Source organism: Lycorma delicatula, chromosome 3, assembly GCF_047948215.1.
Source record: "Lycorma delicatula isolate Av1 chromosome 3, ASM4794821v1, whole genome shotgun sequence".
Taxonomy (NCBI): Eukaryota; Metazoa; Arthropoda; class Insecta; order Hemiptera; family Fulgoridae; genus Lycorma; species Lycorma delicatula.
In genome coordinates, this window is record NC_134457.1 from 174,895,194 (window position 1) to 174,919,184 (window position 23,991).

At 31.8% G+C, this 23,991-nt stretch overlaps 1 protein-coding gene across 1 annotated transcript in view; it reads right to left on the reverse strand.

Annotated features, from left to right (window-relative positions):
* Positions 1 to 23,991, reverse strand: part of LOC142321254 (inactive tyrosine-protein kinase 7-like) — a 180,653-nt gene that overhangs the window by 27,556 nt on the left and 129,106 nt on the right. The window contains exons 3-4 of the mRNA XM_075359251.1: positions 20,707 to 20,917; positions 6,896 to 7,183 (exon numbers count right to left, since the gene is read on the reverse strand). Coding sequence (XP_075215366.1) covers positions 6,896 to 7,183; positions 20,707 to 20,917 — 499 coding nt within the window. The remainder of the gene's footprint in view (positions 1 to 6,895; positions 7,184 to 20,706; positions 20,918 to 23,991) is intronic.

Genomic DNA, 23,991 nt, shown 5'->3' on the forward strand with positions numbered 1-23,991 from the left:
AAAATTGGAATCCATTATTCCTCGCAACTTCATTTAGAGCGTTGATCGCCCGTTGCAATTTGTACTTCACCATAGCACTCTTGTTGCTGGCATACACAATTGCCAAATCATCAACATAAACGCTTTTGCTGATTTCTACTGGAATGGCTAATATCAGTTTATTAATGGCGATCATAAACAAGGTACCGCTCAACGGCGAACCTTGTGGTATGCCATTTTTAGATGAATATTCGTTGTTGACACGTACTTGGAAAGTACGGTCATTCATATAGTTGCTCAATAAGATTGACAGTTTGCCACGAATGCTCCATTCATGTATCTGGAGCATTATACCATGACGCCAGGTCATATCGAAAGCCTTCTGAAGATCAAAGAAGACTCCGACACAATGTTTCCTTGTGATAAAGCTGTAATATATAACGTTTTCTAAGTTATCATTTGATCAGTGGTAGAGTGGTATTGACGAAAACCTGCTTGATATGGTGATATCAGGTTTTCTTTTTCCAGAACCCAAACGAGTCGATTATTAATAATTTTGTCGAATATTTTTCCCATAGCGCACGTCAAGGAGATAGGACGATAGCTATTGGGATCTGTTAAATTTTTTTTTTTTGTTACTGGAACAACATTAGCTTTTTTCCACTGCTGTGGGTATATTCCATCCCGCCATATTTGATTATAAAATTCTATTAATCTGCGTTTTGCAGTGGTATTCAGCTGCCTGATCATATTATAATGGATTTCATCCGGACCAGCAGCTGTGTTGCCTGCGCTTTCCAACGCTTTCACGAATTCTTCCATTTTAAATGGTACATTATATGAGTACTTATACTCAGTTCTAAAATTTAGCAGACTGCCTTCAGACTGCCATCAGACATCAAATGTTTTCTCAGCCAGTTATCCATTATTGCTATAAGACATCATTTGATGTCTCAGTGTAATGTTACACTAAGATCCAATATTATTGCTTACTTTTCATTTACATATTATATTAAATATAAAGTTCTGTTTATTTTTGTATTGTATGTAGCACGAAAGTTTTTCTTTAAATTTTAAATTTAAGGATTTTTTTTGAAAATCACCAAATAAAAGGAAAATAAACATAATTGAAAAGTGTAGTAATAAAGTGTGAATTAATTTTAATTGTTTACTTAGATTTTAATATCTAAGTACTTTAAAAACTATTGAATTCAAATTCTACTTTAAAAATGACGATTCAAAGTATAATTACCAATAAAACGAACGATTGTAACAAAAATTATTGTATTGATTGTATTACAGAGGTCAGTAACTTTTAGTAATTTATCTTAAAAAAGAGTATAGCAACTAATAAAAGAGTTGTAGAATTAAAAATAAATACAATCAGTTGTTAGTAAGTAAAAGATATTGTAATTCAATAAAAATATGTTAAACATTCTGAGAAATCAATTGAGATCTCGTTATTCACGGTTACTATGAGACACAAATTGATGTCGAAACTTTATTTTTTAATATTTCAAAAAGTAAAGTTGCAAAGTGAAATTGGTATCAGCAATTAGTAATAGGGTATCAAAACCTTTATTGAAATTGAAAAAAATGGCAGCACTGGTGGATATTTTTAGTAAAATAATTATATTAGTCTTGGAAATGTTGCATTTTTCAGTGTGGCAGTTAACCCAGGCGTGGCCAACAGTTTTTGCCTCCGTACCGAATTGGAAAAAAAAACTTTTTTCACGGGCCGAACGAAATATTAAAATTATAAAAAATGATAAATACAAAAACTATATTTATGAATAAGTGTAACTAATTTAGTAAAACAAAGTAACAAAAAAATACTAATGTGACGTGTTAAGTTTTTTAAATTTCCGTATTTTCCATTATTCAATTGTTATAAAAAAAAACTAATATTGAATAACTTTCGCGGGCCGTCTAAATACATTACGCGGGCCGTATGATGGCCATTCTGGAGTTAACGTCTGAAATTTAATTATTATTATTATTATAATAAAATATATTTTATTATATTTAGTTAGCTTTTTTGCAATAACTACCGGATTGGTCCAGAGGTTAACTCGTCATCGCAAATCAACTGATTTCGAAGTCGAGAGTTTTAAGGTTCAAATCCTATCAAAGGCAGTTATTTTTAAACGGATTTTATTTCTAGATTTTGGATACCGATGTTCTTTGGTGGTTGGGTTTCAATTAACCACATATCTCAGGAGTGGTTGGCTGAGGCTGTACAAGACTACATTTAATTTACATTCATACATATCATCTTTATTAATCCTCTGAAGTAACACCTTACGGTGGTTCCGGAGACTAAACAGAAAAAGAAAGAAGCTGTTTTTGAAGTAATGCGCAAAATAAATTAAAAAGAAAAGTTCAAAATACTTTATGATGTGTTTAACAATTTGTTATTGCCTGTGTTTATAGTACTGCGCTTCAACATAAAGTCTAAGCTTCGTTACGTTACAATAATTCACTACGTAAGATGTGTGTAAAGACGGGATATGTAAAAATATTCCGACCAAAAATTAAAAAATAAACATGTTGCTTTGTTGCAAGCCATACATCAGTTGAACAAAACTACGTCTTTCTTCTCTAATAATTAAACGAAAGTTACTCTTCCCATTTCCATCATAAATAATGTCCATAAAACTCAATATTTATAGAATATCTTTATTCAAATAAACAACAAAATCATCTGTTATTCAGTAACTTAAAAGTCTGAATTTATTCAGTGAATAAAATAAATACTTTCTTTTTTTTTATTTCCTTTAAAGACCATAATGGATCACTTTAGTTCATTTTTTGGCAAGTTCTTTCTTTTCTTGCTGATTTTTCAGCTTTTCTTTTTTGCCAGTAATTTCTAAGGGTTTCAGATCTTCTTGCCCTTTCTTGTTCAGACTACACCCGGCTTATTGTTTTCTTGGGTTAGGAATGTTGGGTTGATAGGAATCTTGTTTCTTTATTTTTTTTTTTAATTGCTCATAGTTTCCGGTTTTCATTTTTAGGTTTTCATGGGTTATGTCTAATTCCTCTATGTCTTTCTGTACTTCGTATAACCAGTTCATAATAAATACTTTAAATGATATAAAACCGATTTTAAAATATTCTCACTGAAAATCATTGTAAAATTTTTTTTCAAATTCAAAAGGAAAGAATTCTGTATCTTATTTATCTTAAGGAATAAAATCGATTAAGTAATAATAACTGCATAGATCAGAATTTTTTCGCCAAATACTTTTTTTATTTAATGACCCAGTACCATTCGGTAATAATATGAGACTAGCATCATTTTGTACAGTTAAAAAAAAAGTCATCGAAATTACTGCAATTGGTTAAAAATTAAAACCAAACAAACTAACAAGTATATATATATATATATATATATATATTTATTTATACATATTATGGGTCAAACTGAGAAAATTCTTCCTTTTTAAATCGGTTAAAACTAAAGATAAATAACATTAACAGTAAGTCAGTTTCTCTTATACGGATTTGAAGAATGGTCGGCCTGAGTTTGTAAAAGACTAAACCTCATTTATATCCTCATCTCAATCGGTAGTAGGAGAGGTTGCTTATTGTTCACTAGTTGTAGAGATTGAAACGTACACTTTAGGAAAATAAATAAAAATGAACAAAAATCAGTAAAAATTTCGAGTCGGATTGCCTTATATTTTAAAATTCATATACTATAAAATTTATTCATAAGAAAATGATTAAATTATGTTTGATAAAATCTAAATTTTATTATTTTAATAGAAATCTGAAAACAGAAGTGGACATAACGGTATATAAATCTATAGTTATTTAATTTTTACGTATTATGTTTTTTGATTAAAATTTTCCCGTTGATATTAAGTATATCAGTTACAGATTTTCAATTAACTTTGAATGCCAACCACATATACATATATACACACAATATATATATATATATATATATATATATTTATATTAAAACATTATTGAACTGAGAGGAGTGAGAGTAATTGAATTATTGAAATGTCTGAATGCAAGGAAATTGTCATATTAACCTGAAAAACTTAAATTGATAATTTGTTTACCCAGAGAAATCAACATTTGTATTGTAGTTTAAAATAAAGTAGAGAGCATCATTGTGGTGCCATTAGCAGTAACAAACAACAACTGAATTTACGTATCAATGAACAAAATAAACAAACATTTCTTAATTGAATTTACTAATGCTGGAAAAACACATACATGAGAACTCCCTGCTTTTAAATTTCAAAATCAAAATATGTTTAAAAAGTAAAATTTGAAAGTCATCCTAGATAATAAATGTGTGTTGCATTTATGAAATTCTATGTACACTATAAATAAATAAAAACTGTATTTAAAATCAATTATATAAAAAGCATTTTGTTTTAAGGTAAAACAAATACTTTTGTTATGTGTAGACTTTTGTTTTGTCTGTGTGTAACACAAACTTTTAAAACATAACATTATTTAAGCGTAAGAATTGTTAAAATTAAAAAAAAAATTGAATTTGAATCAGAAGATACTGAAAAACATTTAGTGAAAAATGCAGATTTATTAAGTCTAATTACTGCTTTTACAGTTTTAAACTAACATAAATTACACACATGAAGGTAATGTGAAAAATAAAATATGATAATTTTCGAATTAAAATGTAGTAAAATCCTTTATGTAATTTATTCATTGCCCCTGTATAAAACCGATTATAAAATTTGAGTTTTAATTAATATTTACTAAAAATTTGCAGCCTTTTAATCGCTTTATATTTTTATTGTTGTGCAAATTTTTAATCCTTTCCAAAGAGTTATAAACAGTTAAATCTATATTATCAAACAAGAAACGTACGTAAACATTGATTAGTAGTACAATTTTTTTTCTGCTGTTACTTTTAAAAACTTCTTAAAATCGAAGATAATTTCAAACTAAGAAAAATGTATGAAAATCTATAAGAAAAATCTTAAAACATCCGTGGAATCTCAGGGAGTGAAAGTGGATCTGGTTACACATCATGGACCTTCGAGAAGTGACTCCTGAGTAACGAGTGATTCCTGTTTTACGCACACCAAAAGTGTTGAGGTGATGCTAGCGTCAACCTGCCCCTTACTAATCGTTTAAGTTAATCGTACCAAGCCTCTACCAATGGAGAATTCTTCCACAACCGTTGAAAAACAGGCTAAACCCCTTCTTTTCGTGCTGTACGGAATTGCTGACACCACAAAGTTATATGAATTTTTGGAATTCGTAATGACAAAATCTGAGTTCAATGCGCGATTTAGAAATAGAGAATAGCTTCGGCTTTTCTCTAACGTCATAGAAAAGTATACAAATTTATTTAGGTGATACGAGAAAATAATCTTTTGGGTTACACATTCACAAGGCGAGATGAAAGGGTTTTTGAAGTGGTGTTGAGAAACCCTCACCATTCTATTCCTTTGATTGTAATAAAACAGGAAACTGAGAGTAAAGGTCGCAAAGTTAGGAGTTTTCTCAGCGCCTGTCATAGAACTACCAGAGGACCCACATTATTTGTGAGTTTAGAACACCAAAGCAATGATAAAGATATTTTTGAAATAGAGTATTTAGCTAATTGTTGTGTAAGGTTTGAAACGCCCAAAAGAACTCCTGGTACCGTACAATAAACGCGGTATACAAACAGAATGGGCTTACGACAAACTGCTGTATACGATCACACCGGTGAGTTAAATTCGCGGCGGCCATAGGACTATAGATTGTTAAAAAACAACAGGAGCCCGTCAACTACCTGAGTGCTGTCCTCAGGATCATCTGGAAAATTATAAAGGTTGTTGAATGTATAAACAGATTATCCAGAAAAGGAAAATGCAAAGAATGAGTAATGTTTGGGCGTTTAGGTGACCTCTGTGGAAATACGAAACTGGATTTTACCTTTCAGACTGTCTGCAATCTATTTTGCCCACTACGTCACAATATCTCAGAGATCATGTTTTGTGTGTACTTCAATACTCTCGGTAATAGATTCATCACAGGTAGTAATTGGAATGAGAAAAACGTATTACGGTGGTCACGCCTAACCACACGTGGAAGAGCATTGAAACTGTCTTATAAGAGATTACGGTTGAATGTTACCACCGGGTTTGAACCCATAATTTGCCTACGGATCCCACAAAGGTTCCCAAATTACTGAATTATTTTTGTCAGTTCGGAAATTTCGTCGTTTTATACCGATGTGTAGAATGTTTGCGACTCTACGTCTGACCACTCTCCCACAATTCTTCAGAAGTATGATTATACGAAACGAAGAAATCCACAATCTTGCACAAAGGAAAACAAATTGGGGATCTTCCCATCATTGGATGGACTCAGAGTTGCCTATGAATATTCCATTGAGGTTTTTCAGATGATATTTTTCGATGAAGCATTGAGATACATAAGCACATCAAAGCGGAATGATGCTTGGCGATTTGCGCCTAATGGGAAGCGTTCTTATCTGACAGGCAGGAACTAGCAGGGACTTGCTGATCTAAGGCAGGGATCTGGCTAAGAAAGGTGTTGAGATCTGATCTCTACAAGAGAGAGATCAGGCGGTGATAGGAGGGTTATTGGAGGCTGAAGGACAGGACACCCCTGAACAGGACGTTTCAGTGCTTAAAGAGAATGCTGAGGAAGATGAAGAACGAGTCATTCAGGGATTTAGTTGAAGATTTTTTCCCTCTCAAGAGAGACGATTACTCATTAAGGAAAGTTACGAAGAAATTCGGGCGGCCATCCCTCTCATTTCTTCCTTTAAGGACTCCTGACAGATCGGCTTGTGACGATATTGAGAAGACCGAACAGTTTTTTATACATCTTGGAATTGTGACTGATGATTTGATGATGACTGATGATTATAATATATAGTAGTAAAAATAAAAATAGTTTATGATAAAATTACCATTAATAACGTGAACATTAACACTGGCAGAGTCTGCGGTTGTTGGTACGCAGCTATAATTTCCAGAATGTGTAGGTAGTGCTGACGGAATTGTTAGTTTTGATGTTAACCCATCCGTCCAGTGGGTATCGATCTGTAAATGAGGACCACTATGAAGAGGAGAAGAACCTCTGTACCAAAACACTGTCCCTAAATCATGGGGACCTTGACTTATTACACAATTAAGGGTTACACTGCTTCCTCTTCTCACGTAAACTTCGCTACCACCAAGGATAGTTGCTTTTGATTCTGAAAAAAGAAAAAAATTAAAAAACATAAAATTAATGTTTGATATTTGTTTTTTATACAGTAGTATAAATTAATAGAAATAGAACAAATAATATCACAGACATTGAACTGATTTAGTTTTAGATTGAAAAACGTCATGAATACAATAAATAGATTACAAAATTTTCTAAAAACAATTGAGACAACAATTTTTTTATCAAAAATAAAAATAATTTTATTTATTTATGTTTCAGAAACAAAGCAGAACGATTTGAAGGTTTTGATATAACTTACAGAAAATAGTACAGTGGACATAAAACTAAACACGGATATTACAGTTTTTAAAAATTGAAAAAATTCAATAAACATAAAATTCAGAGAAAACTATACAAGAAACAAGGTAAATCAAATTGCATAAATATCTCGGTACATAAATAATTAATACTTTCGTAAAATTTTAAATAATTGCTATAATTTAATAGAAGTTCAATTTAAATACATCTATAAAATCTGAGACAAAACGATGCTGAGGAAAACAGAGATGTACGTTTCTACCATCCATCCTTGGTTATCGCAAGATAACAAACAAAAGATTAAGCTAGATGATGAACACATTTGTAAAAGAATAACAGATGAAAAAAATCTCTTCTCTCTGCTAAGGTGAGTATATCGATAGTTGCTGAAGATCTGAGACATTTAAGCCTTCGAGGAGAAATAGGTACTGCAGCCAATATGGAAAGTGGTTCAAAATTAACTTTATTCGTTGTGGAAATAAAAACTCTATTCCAAATGTAAATTCAATACTGAAACTGATTACTCACAAGAGCTTTACATAAAGTTAGACTTGTAAAAGGATATTTCAACAATCTCGATAGCTATTTTAATAGGCCGAGATTGCACTTGGCCTTGCTCACAATATTTTCAACTAGATCTGTGAAGTATAACTTTACATCGAAAAGAACTCCAAAATCCAAAATTTTATGCTGTCGACAAAAAATTTTGGAAGTCAACTTCATGGAGTAGGATCAACGAACAACGAAATATTGGACTCGCTAGAAAAAGTAATCGGCTGGATCTCGTTGAAATTAAGAAATGTAAAATTATCCTGAAATCATGTCAGAACGGAATCTATATTCCTCTCAGTATAAAATATCACTACAGTGATGAGATTGAATGAAAAATCTTCAGTTCATCACCGTAGATGGATTCCTGGACGGAGATGACTTCAGAGATATCACTGATATCTCTATAAAACATAGGAAGGGAACAAGAATGGAGTTTACAAAACCGCTGATGTAACGGAGAATTCGCGGTTAGATCTAACAACAGAATAACATACGAAAAAATGTCTATTACGGAGTTTACGACGAAATCCAACTTATAAGGTCTTCATTGAAGAAAAATACTGGAAATATTTTAGATAAGTTTATAAAATTCAAACGGCCAAAATTTTTATTAAAGAATTAAATCGACGAATAAATTTTAAAAACTCGGTTTCGTAATACAGTTATCAGGAAAGACACACTAAAAAATTGTATGTGGTTTAATAGAGTAACATTTTTCAAAGAGTATATCAAATCGATAAACAGAATATTGACTGTATTTGCATCACGCAAATAAATAAAAAGAAGAACCAACCCTTTAAAATCCATACAAACTTATCTTTCAATATACAAACGCTCGCACACGTTTGTGTGTAAAACGTGTGGCTTATGATTATTACATTCTATCCCTGCTGAATTAATTTTATGAATTACAAATAGATTGAAATGCTTGTAAACCATTTTCATGCATGTACGAGTTCATTTAAATATTTGCCACACATTTTTGAGTTTTGACCAACACCACAACTGAAATAACAAACAAAATGTCTGTTTAATTATTAAAACAAACGAAGGTTTTACATAAAATAAATAACTATCATAGAATTTTAAATAAAAATTACTGTTATGTAATTTTCCTTTTTTTCAAACATTCGCCCACTTTTTTGTGACAGTATTAAAGAATTATATTTATAAAATTTAGTTATAAATTTATTGCATAGAATTCTTTATTTAATTATAAGAAATAAATATATTGTATTCAAAAGAAAATATTTTGTTTAATATTCCGGGAAATGTTATCGAAGCTGTCTGAATATACAGTTAACTGTTGAGAAAAAGGAGAGCTGGTGACTGTAATAAAGTTTAAGAAACTGTATGGATGAATAAATTGGAAAGAGTTGTACAGCAACCTTCGGGATGTGAAAGAAAAATAAAAACGTTTAAGGAAATATTTATAAAATATATACTTAAAAAGAAAGAAAAAATATATACATATGGAGAAACAAATAGTGACACTATTTGTTTCTACTATTTGAAAAAATCAAAAATGAAAAAAATAACAAACCAAACATATACAAAAATCAATTGATTAAAAAACAAAAGAGGATTAAAGAGAACAGGAAAAACAAACCTAGTACGAATAATATGGTTACATCTATTATTTTATTCTTTAATACTTTAATCAATAAAAATAAATTTATAATTATACGAGGGTTATTTTTTGTTCAAGGTCCGATCGATCACGAAATTAAAACCACATTGTAACTATGTAAGTACTTGTTACAAATAAAATTTTTTTTATTTTCACTGTGGTTTTAATTTCGTGAGCGATCGGACCTTGAAAAAAAATAACCCTCCTAATTCTTATCATTATCGGGCACAAAATTCCAACCAATTGTATTCGTTGTTTTTTAACCAATCATAAGGTGAAAGTAATTCTTATCATTATCAGGCCCAAAATTTTAACCAATCGATGTCGTTTGTTTTAACAAATCATAAGGTGAGAGTAATTCTTACCATTATCGGTAACTGGAAGTTGGTACCACGCTACGACAAATGTCTAAATCGGAGTGGCGACTATATAATGAAATATCGTAACTATGTAAGTACTTGTTATAAATAAAAAATGTTTATGTTCACTGTGGTTTTAATTTCGTGACCGATCGGACCTTGAAAAAAAATAACCCTCGTAGCAATTAATTAATTTAATTTAATTATACCTAATTTTTTATTAAATTACTAATTCAGATTTGTTTTACTGTTTGACATACGGGTAAAAAAGTTGCAGATGAAGAAAAGGACTTAAGAACACAAAGTTAGATAGGATAAGCGGAGTGTCAAAAAAAATTGAAAGATAAATAAAAAATTAAGGTTTTTATGAGGAGAAAACTGCAAGAATATAAACTGAGGTGATTGAGGCATATGGAGTGAAGTAGTGTAGATAATGTTAGAGATAAGTTTGGAAAAGTTTTAGGTGGTAAGAAAAATATGAAAAGATAAAGCTTAGATAGAAAGATTAAATAGTTGAGGACCTGATTACGAGAAATTGGAGGAGTAAGAAATGTCGGAAAACGATTACAAAAGGAAAAAAGTAGGATACGGCGAAGGTATACAAAAAACTGTACAATTGGACCATTTTTTTTCGATTCAGGGATAAACTGCAAAATAGACTCAATATGTAAATGAAGACACTCGCAAAGAAAGGAACCTGGGATTAGTAACTTTATTTGTGTACTATCAAAAGAGTTAATAAAGCCTAAACACGACAATGAAGGATTTCTTTTTAAATATATACTCTTTTCCATATTATACGTTTCGGAATTTAATCCATAACAAAACAAGTGGACATAATTTTGCAGTATTGCCATTTCAATGGTTGTTACTTAAGATTATTTAAGATGCAGCTATGGTTTTTTTTTTACAGGCTAGAATTAACATAAAGTTATAATGAAAATTTTTTTGTAACATTATTTATTGGTTATTATAATTTATAACTTATCCTTCGGTAAACTTCTACATTTAGACATTCTTTCTGATTTTCTATTTAACTTTGTGTGGTTGTTTTTAGTAGATTATCATGTACTCTCCACTTAGATATGCATAGCCGTCTATAAGTGTACACTATGTAATTATAATTATTTTCAGATGTAGGTCCTCTTAATTCATTTATTAAAGTCGGTCGATGTATCGTAGATAATATTAGTGTTTTCATAAAATTCTTGGCTTATTTAACCTGACTAGACATTAGATATAAATTGGAAAACCTTTAGGCAGGTCCAACGTCCTGGACATTAGCTTTACCAATGTCCTGGTCTAATAGGAAAAAATTCATATAGTACTTACCGAGGATTTTCCTGTTTACCGTAGGAAAAAATTTGATGTAGTTGGCATTTGAGGTAGTTTAACTACATCAATATTTCTAACATCTGAAGTAATTGAAGTTAGCCATTTTAATCTGACTAAAGTAAAACAGCAGTCTTTTAAACTACAGATTATCCAAAACCTTTTCTAACTTTGTTACAATGCTGATACTAGTAATATTTTGTCTCCACTATATACCTTAATTTATTAGCTTAATTAAATAAGGGCTCTGAATTATTGTATTCGTTTTTTAATTCACCATAGGCATGTGAGTCACATAGTAAATATTTTGCATAATTGGTTTAAATCTTTGAACTGTAAATAAATTATTTTTTATAAATTAATCGTTAAGACATTAAGAGCTGACAATCTTTTCAATAGATTTATTTTGATTTCTAACATTTATTCCAAGATTAAAAGTTCTCACTTGTGCAATTCAAAACCTAACCGATAATAAAGTTTTCATTCATCTTTTTTCGTTCGGAGTTTTAGGATATGAAATTATCTCCTCGATAATATTGTAAATTCATATTTGAAATGGAAATTTAAATTCAGATCTTAGATTAACTTTTTATCGACTTTTTAATGTTTTCTATTTACTTTACTCTTCTTTTATAATTAATAATAAGTCTTATTAATTAATAAGTCTATTAATAATAAGTCTTTTATAATTATCTAATTATTATTTATTTAACTTTTAAAACAATTTTCCCCTTAGATTATTATTTATAAATGTGTTAAAATTGCCCAAATTTACCTGTGTGCATTTGCGTTTTATGATTATCATTTTTTCTGTTATAAACGACAAATTTCGAAGATTTAAATCCAAGGATACATTTTATCGACGGGTTTAAAAAAGAAACAGAAGTAATACTTATTACTCCCGTTATTATTACTTATTTAAATTCATAGCATTTTATGTTGAATTGCTCGACTCAATATAGTTGTAAGTTAACTACCGTGCACACATTGAGCTTTTGCAAATTAATAGCTGTGTCGCACAAGTAATCGTTATTTAACGAGAGTCTATAATTTTTCAGTTGATTTTGTTGTTTTATGTTTTATTGATCTGGTATTCCATTAAAGCATTTATATACATAACATTTCATAATTATGAAGAATCTGACATTTTTATTTTAAACTGCTTAATTGTGATCTTACAACACTAGATGGAATGCAAGATTCGTTTTAATTTTATTAAATATTTTATTTAAATCTTTCCTATTTAGCTAATTTCATTCTGTAGCTTGCAAATCCCCGTTTTATGTTCCATCTGGATAAATGCTTTTAGTCTGAATTTATCTTTTGGGGATGGTATTAGTAGTTAATTTTCCACATTTTCTATTTTTGTAATTGTATTTTTAACTTTTGACCGTATCAATGTTAATTGCAATGATCTGTTAAGAGCTTGCAATACAATCAGTCAATCCCGGATTTAGTATGATGGTTGTTAGTATAATCACCCATCAATTGTTGTTAATGTTCAGAGAAATTATAGTACTCACAAGCCGATTTTAAATTAAATTAAAAGTACAAAAACTACTAATAGAATTTTTAATGCCTGCATTAAATATGTGTATTTTTGGTATTTAGACTATCTGCACTATCAGTTCAGTTGTTAATCCGGAATAAATTGTGATGCTATTGTAAGTACTTAGCTTAAAACCGATTTAAAAGTAGAATATATTATTAATTATTTTAATGTCAGTAGCATAAGCGCATTTGCTAGCTGAACTATAAATAACAGCCTATTATCAAATATTCTTTATACAAAGACAAGATTAAATGCCAAATTAATTATTTTGTGTAATTTAGTTTATATTCTGTTATGTGGCCATAAAATCTGTAAGTAAAAATAAAGTAGAAAATAAAGCAAACCGGTTTTATATCTTGTTCATCCACTAAGAGAGAAAAAAGTTTGAGAGAAAGGAAATATAAATAAATATATATGTACATAAATATACTAGCATCCCCGTCTCGGCTTACTATCGCCCGCTCTATACAATTACTTGCGTTTTGGTCCTGGTAAATTATTTTTATGTTTGTTAGTCAAGTAACCGAAAGCAGGTGCAGCCAAGTCGGAGATACAGTAAGATTGGTAGTGGCTGTGTTGATTGAGCCACCGTCACACCCCTTAAAAAATTGAAATTAAAAAAGCCAGAAAATTGTTTTTAAATTCTATCTGAATCCCCTTTCATTCATTTCCGCAAATTTTATTGTTACTCCATTTTAATCCTTTAAACTGGGAATTTAAAAAATTCATTCAAAGTGTGTTTCTCCATCGTTAGAAGAACGTCCGTACAAATTTTCATCAGTTTATCTTTAGTAGTTTTTGCTAGGCGTTGATTATGAATGACTCACGACATGTTATCTATACATTTTATCCGATGAGTCTGAAGGAACCCCAATTACGGAAGACGTGGCAGGCTCGCTAACAGGTTCTGCTAGATGTTATTAAGAAAGCGAATGTGTGTGTGCTTGTACCCTACTGACGACTAAACCTCATATCTCATCGATCCTCCCCTCCCGGGGACGGGCCGACAATTAAGCATTACGCAGGCCCGCGAGGTGCCTTCGAGCTCGGGGGTATACAGCTACAATAAATTGTCCTGACTGATTCATCAAATCCCAGAAAAAACAAAACCCGACTATTTTTTTTTTTTTTTTAATTTCTGTGTTACAAATGAAGATATCAACTTCATTTTTGGTATGTGGAATTTTCATTTAAATATCTAAAACAAAATTCTACATTTTTCGAAATTTGACCTTAAAAGGATTGAAGAAAGGTAAAAAACATTTGAACAAGATTGCAAATTTTCCTAATTTCCGACTATACTAAACGATGTATTCACTAGTTTGGGGGCTTGCAAATACGCTTCAGATAAAATCTAAAAACGTTTTCGGGTTGTTTGCATTTTGGCATTTTAAGGAGTGTGATGGTATACGGCGCATCGTCTTAACTAACAAAGCCACTGTTACTGTATGTGCGACTCAACTGGCTGCATGTTACTGTAAGTTAGTTGAATAAAAGTAAATTAAAAGTAATTATAAAATAAAATTAGAGTCGAAGTACGGTTACCTTCTGTAGAACTTAAAAAAGGACTACCCCATGTTGTTTGTCGGGTAACGCTAAGAACCGGGAAAAATACATTATTGTCTTTCCGAAGGATAGGTAACCAGTTATAACTAAAATTTTTAAGATGGAGGCCGACTCCACATTCTAACACATTGGTCAATGTCTCGGGTCCTGTACTGACATAACTGCTGTTCTGAAGAAATTACAATACACTAATTTTTATAAATTTAAAAAGCGTTAATTTTCTTTTATGATTGTTATTTACACAAGCGCAAATTTAATTAACACAGCGGTGTTCAAGGACAGACCCCTTTGACTACACAGTAAGGGTGAGGAAAGCAAGCCATGATTGGCTAAATACGAGTATATCTTGACCGCCACGGGAAACGCAAGTAACCATTTAGCACTGGGTAAGTCGCAACGGGGATGCTAAAAATTACAATTAATAAGACTCAACGACAATAGTTAAGTTGACAAATTTTTAGTTAGGGGATAACTTTTTCTCTCACAGACTTTTTTTGGGTGGCTTTTTTTTGATGAGTCGGAGGAAATGCATTTACGGGCGAAGTGTCGGGCTTGCTAACAAGTTCCGCAAGATGTTGTTAAGAGTGCGTATATGTGCCTGCGCCCTACCGACTAAACTTCCTATTTCACCGATCCTCCCTCCCAGGGCCGGATTTCTAATTAAGCACTGTACAACCCCACGAGGTGCCTTTCAGATCGGAGGATCCAAAGTCCTTATGCTTCATCACCATCTCGAATCCGCGCGCGGACAAACGATGTTTCCGCAGAGGGCTGTCCTTCATCCCTTCACTCTCCGGATTTTTTCTTCACCTTCATCAGGACGTTTCTTAGAAATTTTGTTCCTATCGTCTTCTCCCTTCCTGGTCCTTTTGTTGAATCACTCCCGGATCGCCACCACGATTGTTCTTCATGAGGGAGCACTGACGCCTCATTATCGTCACTCATATAGGCAAGCCCGGATGAACGGCGTCTCCGCAACAGGCTGCCCTCTACCGCTTCTCGATTCTTCTGTCATAATACAGAGGTCAGGAATCCCGACACCGCCGCGAATCTGTAGGAGTCCATCAGTACACATTCAATCACATTTTCTCGAACAATACGTCCCCTGATTGCCAAAGCAACCGCATCAAGGAATTATCACACGGTCCGACAATGCGCCTCTCGCTACATTTACTCGCCGCTTGGGAGTAGCCAATTTTCCCGTTGGCCTATAAGTTCCAGGGCAGTCTGAGTTCTGGCCTCCCCAAGAGCTGGGCAGTCGATCATCATGTGTTCGATCGACTGGACCTCCTCGCAGACACACAGCTCATCAGCTGCCAGGCAAAACCGAAACATATTATGGTAAAAATTTACATGGATGGGGAGGACTTGGGCTCCCGTTGCCCTTAAAAACGATGAAGAGGCATACCATTCCCCCAAATCCTGTATAAACTTATACAAGGATCTACCCTTATTCGTGGGGTTTCATTCTTGCTGCCATGCTTCCATCGCGAGGCTATAAAGCCTCCTCCGCAGGCGGGAGATGGACAACTGTTCGAAATTTAGAACCGGTGCGTTGTGATCACCGTTCCGCTCCGGTACAGGCACGGCTCGAAACCGTATCCCAAATACCTCGGCCTCCCTGTCTCATCGCCATTTCCACATGGCCACCCGAAATTTCACCAGTAATTCGATTGGGAGAGCCTTTCCCAATACGGTGGTAGCCTCATAGGAGATTGTTTTAAAAACAACAGTGCATACAATTAAGTCTCTGCGCTGAGCACTCCTTAAATTTTAAATAAGTGCTCCAATTTTTTCTAACCTAAGCGCCCAAACGGGCGCCGCATAAGAGATCATACTTTCAAAGACATCTCGGTGCACCGTGTACAAATGACGGCCCGACAGCCCGTAATCCTTTCGAGCAATCCTCCTAAGCTTGTGTATCACAGACGCTGTGTCTGCCGCTACTTGTCTAATGTGGTTGCTAAACAGCAACCTCTCATCAAAAAAACACCTAGGTACTTATGAACTCGAACTCGGCTAATTACACAGTCTTTATACTTAATACGGGGGCTACGATTGTAATTTAATTTGTCTACACCCTTGAGAAGCATAAACTTCGTCTTGGGCACAGAAATCTTACAATTTTGAATGTCCATCCAGCCCTCTGCGGTTGACAAAGCCGCCTGCGCTTCTGATCTTCTAGCTGCGGTTGTGAGTTACCACGAACTAACAGGAGACAGTCATCGGCGAAAGCCTGGACCGTGACCCCTTCCGGGAATGTCAGTCTCAAAAATCCGTCGAATACCAGGTTCCACAGCAAGGGACCGAGAAAGGAGCCCTGCGGACTTCTGGTGACGGACTTTTCTACAACTAGGTGCACATCCTTAAACAGAGCCGTGCTATCAGACAAGTAGTCACACACCACAGCCTGCAGGGCTACGGTTCCAACTCATAGAGGACAGAACTCCAGCACAAGGAAGGAAATGCTGCCTCTATGTCAATAAAAATTGCAAAAACATATTTACAGTCGGCGCTTTCCACCTCGGCAACAACCCGGTGCAATCATCGGCGCCAACCCGTTTCATAAAGCCATACTGGCCACGATTTAGATGCGAGTTCATATGGATGCTTTCCCAGAGCCGTTTTACAACCAGCTTTTCAAGCAACTTACCAATTACCTGCAAGAGGCTATGACAGGTCGATGACTGCAACCTCACTCGGATCCTTTCCTGATTTTAAGAGAACCCTCACCAAAGCCACCTTCCAACAAGTTGGAAACCAACCACAGCTTAGGCACCCCCAGAACAGTCTGCCAAGCGGCTCTCTTATGACAGGCAGCAGCTGATAGAAAAAATCAAGGTCACGTTGGTAAACCCCGGTGACTTTTTCAACAAAAAAAAGAAGAAATTTGTAGCGTATGAAAAATGCCGTTCCTGACGGGGATTCGAACCGAAGACCTCCGGGTGGAAGGCTCAGACGCTACCACTCGCGGCACGGAGGCCGGCACTTTTACTCATTTTTCTTAATGATATGTTTTAAATTAAATTATTATTGGTTTAAATAAAAAATACGTTATTTTGTTTCTTCTTCTTCTTCTTCTTACTATTATTATTATTATTTCTTCATTTTTCCAGATAAGTATAAAGCTTATGTCAAGCTTAAGTTAAATTCGAAACGGGAAATTTCCGGTACGAAGGTCGAAACGAGTTTACCACTCGTTTGTGAAGGTCGGGATTTTTGCAGTAATTCAGTTAAAATTAGTCATATTGACCTAAATGCTTGCACTGATCGGTTTTAAAAAAAACATTTTTGAATTTAAATTAGCAGAGCAGCCTTAATTATAAGATATGGAGAAAATTTATTTCATAATCAATTTTATTTTATAACAATAGTTTTAAGCTACGGATTGTTTAAACTTGAAGTAGAATAATAAAACATAGCCCAAGGTTATATTTTTTATATCCTCACTGCTTTAACGGAATTAGTGAATTCAGTTATCATCATTTTATTTGTGCTGTGTTTGAAAAAATAATAATGTTTTATGCAAAGTAAATTTCACAATATACAAAAGTGTCATCAATGTATCTCTACAAAAACATTTTTGGAATAATATTCTGTCGGTATTTTTTTATATTTACATTTTTTTCCTGTTTTAATGCATCGCAGTATTGGAAATAATAACTCGATAAACTAGTAGCCTTTGTAGCATTTCGAATATAGATTATTCCTGAATTATTCATAAACAGCTCTGCCAACTGACATAGGAATAACACATCGGATAATACTATTTCGGCTTCTTTTTTTTCATTCACAAGTAAACACTTGGTGAAACCATAAACACGGTTTCATCAGAATATAAAAAAAGAATTTCATTCGTTACTTTCTTTTCTCTTACCGTGAAATTTATATGCATTACTTCGAATATTTAACGTACCAAAAGTATATATAAAAAAAATATATATATATATATATATATATATATATATATATAATAATAATAATAATAATAATAATAATAATAAAATAACTGTAATAATTTATTAATTAATTTTCCAATTGCTAATAATTTATAAAAAAAACATACAACTTTTTTAATATTTTCCAAGTGAATATGTAACAAGGTTTAGTCCAAATACTATTAGGGTAAATTTTCAAAAAAGACCATTTTTAATATGTTTTTGTTAATAATGAATTGTTATTTTACTAATTTAAGTAAATAAAAGAAAAATCTTTTATTGAAATATTTAATAATTCGCATTCTTTTCCAAATATTAATTAAAATTAATAAATGATATCTAGAATAATAATTGAAAAACTGCGTAATACTACATAATCTTCATAATGTGCCACGTGACAAACTTGACAATAATAAATGGGACTGTAAGAAGAAACTAGAAATAAGCATACATTTTCTAAGTCGAATAAAAATACTTATATTTCTAATATTACTTAACCTACTCATTCGGTTATATCTATTTTAGTTATTTCTCTTATCTTTTCTGTTATCTCTCTTTTAGTCCTTATGTGATGTGCTGTGGCTGTGTTGGCATGGTTTTTTCTTGAGTGTGTAAGTGCGTGTTGTATGTGTGTGCGAGGTATCTATGTGCTTGTCCAGTATGTTTGCGCTTGGAATGGTATCGTGTTGATATTTTGATGCGTTTTGCTGTGTTTTGTGTGATACGCGCGTTGTGATTGGAGTTTGATGTTTACATGTGGTGACCGATTGTGTGTGTGTGTGTGTGTGTGTGTGTGTGTGTGTGTGTGTGTGTGCGTTTCCCCCCTTCCTTAAGTGATGCTCTATTAGCGTTTTCCAAGAGAGTGGGTTGCCAGGGGTGGAGGTTTAGTCGGTAGTGCGCAGGAATACATACGCAATTAATAACATCTTGCGGAACCTGTTAGCGAGGCCGACACTATTTCGGCGCCCGTAAATGGGGTTCCTCCACCTCTTCAAAAAAAAAAAAAAACTACTCATTCGGTAGAAATATATTAATCATTGATATGGAAATTCATTAAAGTACATTTACACTAGCAAAGTAAATCTATCATAATTATTTAATTATAGTATATAATTATTTTATTTAAAAAATGATTGTATTTTTGTTTGTATCAGTTGTTAGTGCCATAAGCCATATCAAAAATGTGCGTAGTTGGAAGATCACAAATGACCAAATATGCCATTTATCAAAGAAGTAATTACGTTTATTAAAAAGAAAAAAATACATATGTGTAAAGCATCTTCTGAAGTGTATTGTCATTCTTTTACTTATCCTGTCACCTCTTACGATAAGAAGACAAAGCAGAAGATATTCTACCTGCTGCTCTCCAGTACCATTACTATATTTATGAAGCTACCTTTATGAACAATCACTCATTACAAAATCTTCAAATGCTTTAAACACATTTTACACATTTTGCTTTTACACATTTTTGTATATAGAAATAATGTTTCATTTTTTTAATAGTCTCTCATATTGCTTGTCATAGATATTTTATGCATCCAATCAAATACTTATTTTTGAGCAAGAATGTTGAGGGATAATATTCAGATACTATCCAATATATTTATTTATAAATGTAAATGTTCATTTATACAATAAATATCTACATATCTTCAAAAAATATATATATGCGAGTATATGTGTTACGATAAATGTGATTATTTGATTAATCCGATGGTTATGCATAATCACCGGTTAATATGTTTAGTTGTTTCCAATGTTGAGAATTTAGTAAATATATAGCAACAAACATATCTACATTAGAAATTTAAATAAAATATATATATATATATATATATATATTTTATTTTTTTTTTTTAAAGTAACAGTTCTAAAATGTGACGTCTTTAAAACTTTAATATTATACCTCTAATATTATAGAGTAGTTAAATTATTTAATTTAAAAATAAATTAAATTTTACTATTTGAATTTTAAAATAAAAATAATTAGCTGTAGAAACTACTGAGAATAATTTTGTTTTCAATTTTATGATTTATTCTGAAATTTTTACTAGGTAGGACAAATTTCAATTTTGCCACTTTTCTCTTCGTTTTCGTTAAATTTAATCGATTTACTAGTTAGTAATTAGTACTGATATAGCTAAGCCCGAACATAGATTCGTAGATCGTTATGTTAATTAGTAAGCAGTGTTGGAATAGTTTTAGAAACAAATTTTAAAAGTAAGTAAATTAAGAAATTAAATTTACTTACTTTTGTTATTAAATATTGGAAAAAATGTTCAAAAATGTATTAAAAAGAATTTACGAGTAATGACTTACCTATAACGTTAAGCCAGAATGCGAGACTCATTTTTGGTTCAGTATTTACTTGGCATTCGTAAATGCCAGTATCTCTTTTTTGAGGAAATTTTATAAGTAATGTCCAGTTGCCGGATCTGTCTGGTCTTATCACTTGAAACCTCTGATCACTTGTGTATGTTAATACACCAGCTGTTAAAATATGAAGATCACGCTTTCTTATCCACGATACCTGAAAAAATTACGTAAAATTAGGGCTAATACATGCATAATACATAATAAATAGCCGTGTTTAATACAAAGAAAAGATAATTAAAATGAAAAAAAAAATTAAAAGGAATAAATGGAACATTTTTATTATGCGTGTCTGTTAAATTAAAAAAAAATTGTCTCAACAAAATTTGCAGCCCTAGAAATTAGTATTAGGCAAATATATTTCTAAACTGTGATCATTCTTCCTTAGAAAATAACACAACTGATGCACCGATAGATAATGTATTTTGGTAATGTGTGAACTAGAATCCATTTGAAGTAAATATTGAATTACATTATTCTCTTGTAGACAGCAATGAAGACCAATTATTCTAGCTGCTTTAAGCTAAAGCAGATAGCCGAGTAGATTCCAACCATAGTGCATATTCCATTTGTGTGGGTACGTGAAATGTACGCACACGTATACGTGTAAAACATTCAGGTATATATATATATATATATATATATATGTGTGTGTGTGTGTGTGTCTATGTGTATAAGGTACAGTACCCATATTTTTGTGTAATAAACAATTTTTTTTTAAACTTGTGGAATTACAGTGACTGATAAGGGTCTACATATTGAACAAAATAATTACTCCGCACACAAACTTCAAAAAGTCATCTGGCAGAGTGATTAAGATAAACTTATCATCGCGTTGTTTCTTCTCCTTTTGTAAAAATCCTAGGATTAATTTTAGCCGCTCTTCAGCAAATTTCTACAGTGTAGTGATTTTGGTGCATCTAGTTCCTTTAATTAATTGAGTTAATAAATTAAATTAAATTTAAAAACTAAAATAAATTAATAAATGAAATACAAATTGGCTCTTTGCCCATTGTTCAGCTTGACGATGTTCGATTAAATAATGAAAAAAACATTTATTACAAAATAATCTGCCTCTTTTCCTACTACGCAGAAATTTCTGGTATCAAATTTTGGGAGTTATACAATTCTTTCAAAAGTGAAATTTTTTCTCATCAAAAATAATATTTCAATGGAATTATAAAAATTATGATGTTATATTATTTAGATTTTATGGTTATAGGTATAATATTAATAGAGAGATTTGTAAATGTAATAAACAGTATGTAATTGTGCTATAATCTTATTTCGGAGTCTGGTTTTTTATTTATTTTTATCGTCTTTATTATAAAGGTAAATAGGTGTCAGCTTGTCAGATCTAAGAGTATTGAAAAAAAAGTAATTTTAAATGTAGTATGAGTTTGCTGTATTTTTTTTTTTAGTCAAAGGTAATTAAGGATAACGATACAATTTTTTTTTTTTACTTAAATATTTCGTGGTAATAGTCTTAATTATTATTAAGTTTTAAATTGATTAATTGTATTGAATTTGAGAATTTTTGGTTTATTGAACTGAGAAATGATGTGTATATGACTACATAAATTTGAATACGTACTGTTTATTCACTTTTTAAAAGGCAAGAATCGAAAAAATGTTTAATTATTATTTAAAGTTACTGAACTCAGTGATTAAATTAAGAAATTCACTTGAATTACGCGACTGAGAATTGTAACACATTCTATTATAATCTAATTCCTAATTTGGCTGAATATATGCTAAGAATCTCTTTTTAAAACATTCATATTAAAACATGAAAATTATTCTGTACCGACGTGTAGCAACGTGTCCTGTCCTGACTGACTGCGTTAATCATCTCAACGCCTAGCAAAAATTACGGAAGATAATTGATGAAAATTTGTATACAAGTTCTTCTTACGGTGTAAATGCACAGTAACAAAGGATTTTTTGAAATTCCGAGATTAAATAGTTAAAATGGAGTAACAATGAAATTTACAATTTTTTAGATGTTTCGGTAACAAATGAAGATATAGACGTGATTTATTGTTTATGTAATTTTCATGCAATATCTCAAACCAATTTCTAGATTTTTTGAAATTCAACCTTGAAAGGGGGAAGAAAGGTAAAAGAATCTGAACAATAATTGTAAATTTTCACCATTTCCGAATATACTATATTCACGAGATTAGGGTTTGCTTTTTAATTAGATTAAATAAATATCTAAAAACCATTTTCAAGCCTTTTTTGAATTTTGTTTTATTAGGGGGTGTGACGGTGAAAGGTAACGTCCCTTTCACTGTTACACTGTGGTTGAGTTGGTAGCACAGCCACTTTTAATGTACTTGCGACTCGACTGGCTGTAATTAATCCAACTAGCATTGTTTTCTCGTTTAATTCTTTATCTTCAAATTAGCTCTCTGGGCTGGTCTAGTCGTTAACTCATCGATGCAATTCAGATGTTTAACAGCTGATTTTCGAAGTCAAAGTTTCTGAGATTCAAATTCCAGTAAGATTTAGTTGCTTTTATCCGGATAGGCTGGATACCAGTGTAATTTGGTGGTCGGGGTTCAATTAACTAAACTTTTTAGGAATGGTCAGCCTGAACTACACCTCATCCTATCTCATTAGGCAGTGAAAGGGTTGTTTAATGTTCACTTTTTAAAAATTGTAAAATTTCTCTAGTTGAACAGGTTACAAAGTACATATTACTTAGAAATAATCCGGTCAGCCAATAACGCGAATATAACAGTTATCTCCAGATGGCCCAGTTATAGCGGGATCGTACCTACCTGTGACCTAGATAAAAAAGAATGAATCTTACGTAGTTTATATTTTAAAAAAAGTATTCGTAAAAATAAATTAACCTCATTGAATTAACAGATATATAACCATTTTGTTGTAAAATTACTTTTCTAATAAATAAATTAATAAAAAAATCGTTAATTTTTTATTTAATTTACTTTATATTTTAATAACTTAATAAGTTAAAATCAGATTAAGTACCTGTAGTTATAAATATAACCAGAAATGTATTTTTCACGTACGGTATATTGCACGGTTAGTTACGGCAATAAAATGCAAATATTATGACTACAGAGCTAATTAAAATTTTCAGCATAAAACGATAACGTGGTTAGCTTACATTAATGTATTCACCACTTGAATTTTTTGTAAGCTTAAAACGTGAATATCTAAGAGCTATGAAATTTCCTTCCATAAAAACTACAAGATGAA